The 10,112-nt window shown below is 49.7% G+C and overlaps 1 protein-coding gene across 1 annotated transcript; it reads right to left on the bottom strand.

Annotated features, from left to right (window-relative positions):
- Positions 1-1,508: 1,508 nt before the first annotated feature.
- On the bottom strand, positions 1,509-6,131 carry LOC138243452 (trichohyalin-like). The gene is made up of 2 exons (XM_069199081.1): positions 5,018-6,131; positions 1,509-3,305 (listed from the first exon to the last, which is right to left on the bottom strand). Exons 1-2 carry the CDS (start codon positions 5,970-5,972, stop codon positions 2,071-2,073), a joined length of 2,190 nt encoding a protein of 729 aa, XP_069055182.1. The 5' UTR covers positions 5,973-6,131; the 3' UTR covers positions 1,509-2,070.
- Between the last annotated feature and the right edge of the window lie 3,981 nt (positions 6,132-10,112).

Genomic DNA, 10,112 nt, shown 5'->3' with positions numbered 1-10,112 from the left:
GATTATGAGAGAAGTAGTTGAATAAAAATCGGAATCAAGCCCTGCAGGACTAAAGGGATCCTGCCTGTTGTAACAGAGCTGACTGACAGGAGCTGGTATTTCATACCAGACTGAGAGGATTATACTGGGGAGAATAACAGACAGTCAGGAGATCAAATATTGTAGGGTTACACGTTACAGGACTCCCGTCTCCTGTGGAGACACACCTGTGGGGTCGTGTCAGGGCAGAAGTCCCACATTGTAAACCAGTGTAAACTGGGACTGGGACCAACCCGGATCAAGACCAGACCTGAGAGCTTCAGGACTCTCTCCCACTGGTGTCCTTTTCTCTCTCTCTGTCCTGTGTCCTAACAAACCCCACTAATCCCCCGTGTGGGAAAGAGGACCCGCTCGTCCCTCTGTCCTGTCCCGGTGTCGCCGTCACTGGGACTGGAGCAGCCGGAGAGGAGACGCACTTCCAGAACTTTCCTTCCCGCTCGGCTCTTCCCCTCCTGAGGAAAGAGCATCTTCCCACACAAACAGCCCGTTTCTCTCGGAGACGCCCGCAGCACAGGGGGCCTTTTCCCAGGACACCAGGACTCCCCTCGTCTGCGGAAACACCCGGGAAGAGCCTCCCAGCCCACAGGAGGGGAGTCCCAGTCCTTCCCGGGATTTCCAGGACAGGAGCGGCTCCTCAGCTGGGAATAAAACCGCCCCGAGAGGAGCTCGAGCGCTCGGGCTCGGAGCGTCGCTTAGCAACCGGCGCCGCAGCGGCACCCGGAGGACGAGCCGGAAGCGGGTTTTGGCGCCAGTTCTGCTCTTTGATTACCGGCTCAGGAGAATAAAGTCGATATAAAAACATTAAAGTCCATTTCTCTCCCTCCTCTGTGGAAGCCGTGTCCGCCAGGGAGTGGAAAGAAAAAAAAACGCGCCGCGGTTTCTCGCCGTTTCGGCTTTAGATCTCGAAATTATGACTTTTCTGACTCGGAATTGCGAGATATAAAGTCCCAATGACCAGAAATAAAGTCGCGATTCTGAGATTGTAAGTCGCCGTTACGAGATATAAAGTCCCAGTTGCCGGACGAGCCGGTTCTGCTCTTTGATTATGGGCTCAGGAGAATAAAGTACACATATACACAGATACACATACTGTACTGTAATGGTACGGAGGAGGAAGCGCCCCTAGGCGCTCATAGTACCGCTGGGCATGCTGGGAGTTGTAGCCAGGGAGAGTCTGAGGGTCAGCACGATGACCAGCGGCTGACCCTACCTGTGTAAATAATGTCATAGTAGTGTCTTATAAGTGTACTGTATAGCTTGTTGTTAAGTCGTTAAGTAATTACCACCCTAAAGATGTGTGTGTGTTCCGTCATGTGTGTGTATATTCTGTGGTTGATAAAGAATAAAGCCTGGTTCGTTTATTGCGTCTCCACTGGTCCTTTGTCCTGAGAAGAACCTGTAAATGCTACAATATATTCTGTTACATACAAATATACAATGTCAGAATTATATCCAAAAGTATTCATGACATTTATATAGATACACAAAGAATAGCAAAATACAAACATGATCAAAATAGAACATTATTTAAAATTAGTTTTCTTCACATGGGACACTAAGGGCTGGTTTTCAGTGAGTCGGATCTCTTACGAGGAAGAGATCAGTGTTTCAGTGGAAAGTCCTCACTCTGTGTCCAGGAAGTATCTTCCTCTCCCGCTGGGAAAGACTGTGTGGATCAGTGACTGACCTGCGGCAGTGTCTCTGTGTCTCTCTGTCACTCGGATAACACTGCCTGAGCTCCTCCTCTCCCTCTCCTGCTCCTGTCTCAGTGTCTTCAGCTCTCTCTCAGCTCCTCGATCTCCTGTCTGTTTCTCTCTCCTGTCTGTGGGCTGTGTGTGTCTGCTCATTGTGTCTGTGGGCTGTGTGTGTCTGCTCATTGTGTCTGTGGGCTGTGTGTGTCTGCGGGCTGTGTGTGTCTGCTCATTGTGTGTGTTCTCTATGTGTCTGAGGGTTTTGTATTCTTGAGTGCCTTCAGGTTGTGTGTGAGACTATGTTGTGACTTCTTCTCGATGTGCTGCTTGTGGTCCTCAATCACTCTCCTGTATCTCCTGTGTGTCTCTGATGCCACACAGTGAGTCTGTCTATCACTGTGTTTTGTCTCTCTATTGTCTCTCTGTATCTCTCTACTGTCTCTCTCAGCTCCTCGATCTCCCTCCTGCAGCTCCTGTGCTCCTGTCCTGCTGGAGTGAACTGTGTTGTCAACACACTGACCTGCTGGAGAGTCTCTCTGTCTCTCTCTGCCTCCTCTCTGGCCTTTTCCTCATGGTGCTGCCTGAGCCCCTCCATCTCCCTTCTGTGTGTCTCCTCCCTCTCTCTCCTCTCCCTCTCCTGCTCCTCTCTCAGTTCCTCTACCTCTCTCTGCAGCCTCTCTCTCTCCACTCTCTCTCTCCTCAGCTCCTCCTCCAGCTCTCTCCTCCTCCCCTCATCCCTCTCCTCCCTCAGCCTCTCCTCCAGCTCTGCTATCTGCTCCTCCAGCGCTCTGATCTTCTCCTCTCGTGTCTGGATCTCCTCCTCCATCCTGCGGAGGTGGTTCTGCAGCTCCTTCTGGTGCTTCTCCCTCAGTCTCTCCTCCTCCCTCTGTTTGCTCTCCTCTCTGTCCCTCAGGATCTGCAGTTGCCTCTGTCTGATCTGGGACTCGGCCTCCTGGTACGTCTCAGTGCTGTAGTAGCTGCCCTTGTTTCCTGCTACCAGCTCCTCTATCTTCTCCAGCAGCTCTGTGACCTGAGTGCTGCCCCTGTCCTTGTTGTTGAGGGCGTGATACCTGTTCCCACACTTCTCCAGCAGCCACTGGAGCTCCCTGCTGCCTGTGTGCACAGACTCCTTCAGCGTCCTGCTAGTCAGCTCATCAGCGTGGGTGAACAGGACCATGGTGTGTCCCAGGGCCCTCTCCCCGAATATCTCCAGGACTGTCTCCAGTGTCCTCTTCTCCTCCCCTGAGGATCGGCCCAGCGGGGTCACCAGGAGATAGGCGTGGGGTCCCGGGGCAGACAGGTTAACACAGAGCCCCACATCCCGTCTCCTGTCCCCCTCAGACAGTCCGGCGTGGAGCCAGTCTGGAGTGTCCACCACAGTCACCCGTCTCCCGGACACTTGTCCTGTCCTCTTCCGGCTCTCCTGAGTGACCGCGGAGCTGCTGGCTTCAGAGGGAAACTCCTCTGAGCCCAGGATGGTGTTTCCTGCTGCGCTCTTCCCAGCACCAGTCCTGCCCAGCAGCACCAGTCTCAGCTCAGAGGGGTGGGGCTGGAGTCTGGGTTCGACTTCACTCACTGCAACAGGAGAAGAGACAGGAGCATCAGGGAGGTTACGCATGAGAGGAGACCAACCTCTCCACAGGTAAGAGGGGTTCAGTTTGCTCAAGAGACAAAACTTAAAAGTCATTATGAAGGAATCTTACAGAATGAACATCTGGGAATTAACCTTGAGTATCAGCTAACTACAGTTTTACCTGATGATCATGATTTTTCCTTGTGTCAGATCTATTTTTTCAAAGTGACTCAAGTTTCATCTGAAAAGTCTGTGTTTATATACTGGCCTCAAGCAACAACAGTCATGCTGCAGTACTGTACTGTTACAGGGGCAGAGTGTAGAAAGACATTAATTGAAGAAGGAGAGATAATCTCTTCACCCCAGTGAAGAACAGCACTCTAGGAGAGTGTGCAGTCCAGTGCAATCATCCTGCTGGTATTTCACTCTGTTCAGTAATTCTCCATCTCACCCTGTTTGACACAGATTCTACAACAGGCTGCTGCTGTTCAGTCACAGACTCGCTGATCTGTAGACAAGCTGTGACGAGTCCTTCAGACTGATGTACAGAAACAGCTCTTGTCTGGGGTTCTAATGATCTGCTGATGGGCTCTTTCACCCACTCCTGTCCTGCTGGACTTCAGAGCTGCCTTTGACACTAACAGATCATCTGAGGAGGCCATCGCCCCTGGTCTACACACTGCCCTCTCCCACCTGGACGAAAGAGAAACGTATGTGAGAATGTTGTTGTTGATTACAGCTCAGCATTCAACACCATCGTACCCTCAAGGTTCATCACCAAGCTCAGGGTCCTCCAGAGGGTGGTGACACTGGCTCAGAACACTAACGGCTGCGCTACTGAACACAGAGGATATCTACTGTGTTAATGCCTCAAGAAGGCCAGGTCCATCCTCAGGGACCCCAGTCACCCTAAACACAACTTGCTCTCTCTACTACCATCTGGAAAACGGTACTGAAGTATCAGACCAAGACCACCAGGTGTCAGAACAGCTTCTTCCCCCAGGCAGTAAGACTGCTGAACAGCCAACCACAGCAGACACCTGCAGTTACCTCCTTGAACTGACAGGGGGCACTGGCACTCTCAGGACACCTACGAAGAGCACTAAATACCTTCTGCCCTGTACCCTACTACTGTCAGGACACCCAAATACCTCAATACCTCCTACCCTGAACCCTACTACTGTCGGGACACCTCAATACCTCCTACCCTGTTCCCTACCACTGTCAGGACACCCAAATACCTCCTATCCTTGTGTTACTTCCCACACAATCTGTGAATTGCAATTGTGTAATCTGTTGTATCCCAATGTTAACCCCTATAAATTCCTGTCCTCCAACTCTTCTATCCCTCTTAACGAGCCTTTAACGAGCTCGCAGATTTCAATGCTGATAACACCGCTGTGTGCTGTACTGTTCGTGCATCGATCAATAAACCTTGATTGATTGAGTGTTGGTCCCACAGTCTTGAGGAACAGATTACAGAGACTGAGCTGCTGTGTGATGGATTAAATCTAATCTCCCTGAGAGAAAAGAGTTCAATTACAGCACAGAGGATTTAAACAGACACAGATCTGTGTGCCACTGTGTTAGTAACGCAGTACAGAGCGGAGGACAGTATGATTTTAATTCCTAACAGGACACAAGATGGTTGAATCTCTCAGTTTGGTGACCAGTAAGATCAGTGACTCAGTAATACAGCATCAATCACACTCACTGGCAGGAGGGGTGATGTCCAAACTGTTCCTCCTCTTGACAGGCAGTCTGGGCTCCTCTGTCTCTTTCTCCAGCTCCTCTTCCTTCAGTATCTTTCTCATCTTCTCCTTCAGCTCCTCTTCTCTCCTCCACTCCTCCTCCAACCTCTGTCTGAGCTCCTCTTCTCTCTCTCTCTCCCTTCTTTCATACTTCTGTCTCAGCTCCTCTGTCTCTCTCTGTCTCTCCTCCAACCTCTGTCTCAGCTCCTCTGTCTCTCTCTGTCTCTCCTCCAATCTCTGTCTCAGCTCCTCTGTCTCTCTCCGTCTCTTCTCCTCCCTCTGTCTCAGCTCCTCTGTCTCTCTCTGTCTCTCCTCCTCCCTCTGTCTCAGCTCCTCCGTCTCTCTCTGTCTCTCCTCCTCCCTCTGTCTCAGCTCCTCCGTCTCTCTCTGTCTCTCCTCAATCCTCTGTCTCAGCTCCTCTGTCTCTCTCTGTCTCTCCTTCAAACTCTGTCTCAGCTCCTCCGTCTCTCTCTGTCTGTCCTCCTCCCTCTGTCTCAGCTCCTCCGTCTCTCTCTGTCTCTCCTCCTCCCTCTGTCTCAGCTCCTCCGTCTCTCTCTGTCTCTCCTCCTCCCTCTGTCTCAGGTCCTCCGTCTCTCTCCGTCTCTCCTCCTCCCTCTGTCTCAGCTCCGCTGTCTCTCTCTGTCTCTCCTCCTCCCTCTGTCTCAGCACCTCTGTCTCTCTCTGTCTCTCCTTCAAACTCTGTCTCAGCTCCTCCGTCTCTCCCTGTCTGTCCTCCTCCCTCTGTCTCAGCTCCTCCGTCTCTCTCTGTCTCTCCTCCTCCCTCTGTCTCAGGTCCTCCGTCTCTCTCCGTCTCTCCTCCTCCCTCTGTCTCAGCTCATCTGTCTCTCTCTGTCTCTCCTCCTCCCTCTGTCTCAGCTCCTCTGTCTCTCTCTGTCTCTCCTCCTCCCTCTGTCTCATCTCCTTTGTCTCTCTCTGTCTCTCCTCCTCCCTCTGTCTCAGCTCCTCCGTCTCTCTCTGTCTCTCCTCCTCCCTCTGTCTCAGCTCCTCCGTCTCTCTGTCTCTCCTCCTCCCTCTGTCTCAGCTCCTCCGTCTCTCTCTGTCTCTCCTCCTCCCTCTGTCTCAGCTCCTCCGTCTCTCTCTGTCTCTCCTCCTCCCTCTGTCTCAGCTCCTCCGTCTCTCTCTGTCTCTCCTCCTCCCTCTGTCTCAGCTCCTCCGTCTCTCTCTGTCTCTCCTCCTCCCTCTGTCTCAGCTCCTCTGTCTGTCTCTGTCTCTCCTCCTCCCTCTGTCTCAGCTCCTCCGTCTCTCTCTGTCTCTCCTCCTCCCTCTGTCTCAGCTCCTCCGTCTCTCTCTGTCTCTCCTTCTCCCTCTGTCTCAGCTCCTCTGTCTCTATCTGTCTCTCCTCCTCCCTCTGTCTCAGCTCCTCTGTCTCTCTCTGTCTCTCCTCCAACCTCTGTCTCAGCTCCTCTATCTCTCTATTGTATGTCTCCAGTTCAGTGTATACTTGGTCAATGTCAGTGGTGAAGTACAGCCCATAGTTTCCTGCCACCATGTCCTCTATCTTCTCTAGCAGCTCTGTGACCTGAGTGCCGCCCCTATCCTTGTTGTTGAGAACATGATACCTGTTCCCACACTTCTTCACCAGACACTGGAGCTCCTTCCCTCCTCCCTCAATGTGTTGCTCAATGGTTGTGTGTGTCAGTGTGTCCCCACAGGTGAACAGCACTATTGTGTGTCTCCACACTCTCTCATTGAGAAGCTCCAGATATTCCTTCACTGATCTCCAGTCTGTGTTTGAGTCGAGATCAATCACCAGGAGGAGAGTGTGGGGTCCTGGGGGACACAGAGACACGCTGTACACAATCTCCTGTCTGATCTGCTGAGGATCATTCCTCATCAGCCACACATTCCAGCCTGGAGTGTTGACCACAGTGATCTGCCTCCCAGCTACTTCACCCTGTCTCTTCTCACACTCCTGAGGTTCTCCCTCAGTGTCAAACTCCTCTCTGCCCAGGATGGTGTTTCCCGCTGAGCTCTTCTCAGACCATCTCTTCCCCAGCAGCACGATCCTGATCTCTGAGAGACGCTGTGGTGCCTCATGGGATTCAGCCCGTCTCCTCCCTGTCAGGGAGAAAGATCACAGATTATTTACATGATTAAGTTCTCATCACAGATATCTTCACTCTTCATCCCATTTAAAATTCACGATAAAAACTCCTCTATATCTTTTCTATTGTCCCTGCCCTGTGAGAGGAAAATCACAGATTATTGAGATTATATTTCTGTGTATTCTCTGTGGTATACAAAAATGTTCTGTTAATGTTAATCAGACTGTATTCTTAAAACATTCTTATTCTGTATTATTACAATTTATATTAAATATTTGTTTATTTTAACTGTTATCTCAATAGTACATGTTTATTTTTCATCAGGATTTTTTTTCTTAGAATAATTTAACCTCACTGAAAGGTTAGATTTCTCTCATCTGATAAACAACACAGACATTTTTCCAATGTCTTCCTTGCTCATCTTTACCAAGGGCGCCAATACTTCTAGAGAGCCCTGTAGAGTCCCACTAACACTCTGAGTGTCCAATGGCAGTTCAGACACATATGGGACTCCTGTGTTCAGAATGAACCTTTATACCACCTTATTTTTAGATAAATGTAAAAAACTGTAAAATCATTCAGTCTGTCCCGATTCTTCAGTAGTGAGTCTAAAATGTCACATTTCATAAAAAATTTTTGGGACTCAGCCACCTGGCTGGGAAATCTCTGTGTTGTATAGTTTCAAACCGCTTAGAAACTAGCTACTGTGATGCACACTGAAGAGAACTAGCATGATATTAGTTTAAAAACAGTTAAACTGACAAGCTGGAGGAACTGAGTCTCTTTAGTCTGAAGGGAGTGTCCCACACTGACAGGGTGAAGATAGTGAGCCATATATATACAAAATATTCAACATCCTCAGTGACAGTCAGTCATCATTAAAGACCAGTTAGATATTGACACCTCAGAGTTCCTCAGAATTTAACACTGAAGCTCAAAGCAACACTAAGACTTAAAATCAGGAGTGGGAGGCTCTACTGTACACAGAGGGGGGTGGGGGAGGGGAACAAGCTGCCCAGCCCTGTTGTTGAAGATGATACCCTGGCTTCTCTCCAGACACAGCTGGATGAGCTCCTCCAGTCAGGACATGGGGCTCTACTGTACAGAGAGGGGTTGAGGGAGGGAACAAGCTGCCCAGTCAAGACAGTACAAACAGCTGCATGAGACCCTGGAATCATTACTAATTATGGGCCAAAAAAATTCCTCTGTTGTTCATCTGTACTGATTCCCCTCTGGTATTATCAGCTGTACAATAAACACGGCCCCTGAGCAACAAACAGGAAATGTGTCTGAGCATCATGAATACTAACACTGTGAATCCAATACCATCAGCACACAGTCAGGTTTTACATCAATCATTCTACCTTAAATAAACACCTTATATTTAGTGAATTTCAAACAGCTTGAGTTGACAGAACCGATCCCTGATCTCTGACAAGAGAAAGTGAAAGTAAAACAGTTCCTGTCTCTCTCCTAGTTCAGACCCTGTGTGTCTGAGAGACAGAACACACTCTCAGCAGACAGGAAGACACTTCTCCAGCTGCTGCTGTGCTCTGTGACAGAGAAGAGACCCTCAGTGACTCCCTTACCGACACTCTGACAGGCAGAACAAGAGAAAACTCACCAGGGCTGAGCGCTGCCATCTCTCTCTCTCTCCTTCTCTTCCTGCTGATGTGAGGTGGCGGGTTTCCTGTCCTCGCTGTGACGCTGCTCTGGCGCCACCTAGTGGATTCATAAAGTTAACCACGAACTGAACAGGTTCATCAGTAAGAGCAAAATAAAACACCAGAATACCCAGATCAACTCTTGCCAGCATCCTTGGACACTGGGGTCCACACCCCTACTCTCACACACAGTGTCCTGATCTGTACTGACCAGCAGACAGGACAGGAGGGACGAGCGGGTCCTCTTTCCCACACGGGGGATTAGTGGGGTTTGTTAGGACACAGGACAGAGAGATAGTGCTTCTAGATAGAGTGCTTCTGTACGGGTAATAATAATAATAATAATAATAATAATAATAATAATAATAATAATAATAATGCTATACGTCTCTCTCACCCGTGTCCTCCGGTCCTGAGGAGTTTTAGAAACTGTCCCATTAAGACCTACAGCAGAGAACATTCTTACTGGGAAGCATCTTCCCAAATTGTCCTGTACGTGCTGGTAAATCACCGAGTCATGAATCAGTGTTACTGAAGCACATATAGAGATGTATTTGATAAGCGCCGAAGAGCGTGTGATGAAAACTAAGAGGAAACACTGAGTCTGAGACGCTGAGGTGAGAAGCGGAGAGATACGGTGTGAAGAGTGTGACTTCCAGATCCAAATGTTATAATAATAATAATAGTAATAATAATAATAATAATAATAATAAAAATAATAATACATTTGAATGATCTCGCTGCTTCGGCGGACCGGCGCGCGCCGGCTGTTCGATTCTTAACGGTCGCCTGGAGCTCCGCGCGAGCGCGCCATTAAAAAACAAATAAAATAAAAATAAAACCAACTCCAAGCCGTGAATCTGCATCGTCTTCCTCTTCCAGCTCCTCCTCTCCTGAGGGGAAAGAGCGGCCTGCTGTCGACAGGAGGGTGGACACAGACGGGCCCGCTCCCGGAGAGACTCGGAGTGAAAGACCGTCTCTCAGAGAGACTCCAACTCCCCGGACCGGTGGACACGGGTGAGAGAGACGGCCGGGGTCGTCATTATTATTATTATTATTATTATTATTATTATTAGACCAGCAGGGGAGGGCAGTCGCGGGCAGTTCGGTCGGTCCGGTTTCCATGACCACGGGGCCGCTGACGATCCGGATTCATTCCGCTTCAGCCCGACAGCAGGTTCGACAGGTCCAGTTCGTGCGGGTCTGCGGGTCGAGCTGAGGACAGGAGACAGCTGTCGGTGCAGAAGCACACGGGTGTGCAAGAGCTGACATGAAAGCGCCGGGTCGTGTTTCTGTGAGTTTTATTATTATAATAATCTACTTTATTT

This window comes from Lepisosteus oculatus, chromosome 14 (assembly GCF_040954835.1).
Source record: "Lepisosteus oculatus isolate fLepOcu1 chromosome 14, fLepOcu1.hap2, whole genome shotgun sequence".
In the NCBI taxonomy this organism is placed as follows: domain Eukaryota; kingdom Metazoa; phylum Chordata; class Actinopteri; order Semionotiformes; family Lepisosteidae; genus Lepisosteus; species Lepisosteus oculatus.
Note: the sequence above shows the minus strand (reverse complement) of the source record. Positions and strands in the feature narration are given on the sequence as shown.

Coding starts and splice junctions, on each gene's coding strand:
- LOC138243452 (XM_069199081.1), bottom strand. CDS start 5,972: ATGAGACAGAGGGAGGAGGAGAGACAGAGAGAGACAGAGGAGCTGAGA. Junction 3,306..5,017: donor GGACATCACCCCTCCTGCCA/GTGAGTGTGATT, acceptor CTCCTGTTGCAG/TGAGTGAAGTCGAACCCAGA.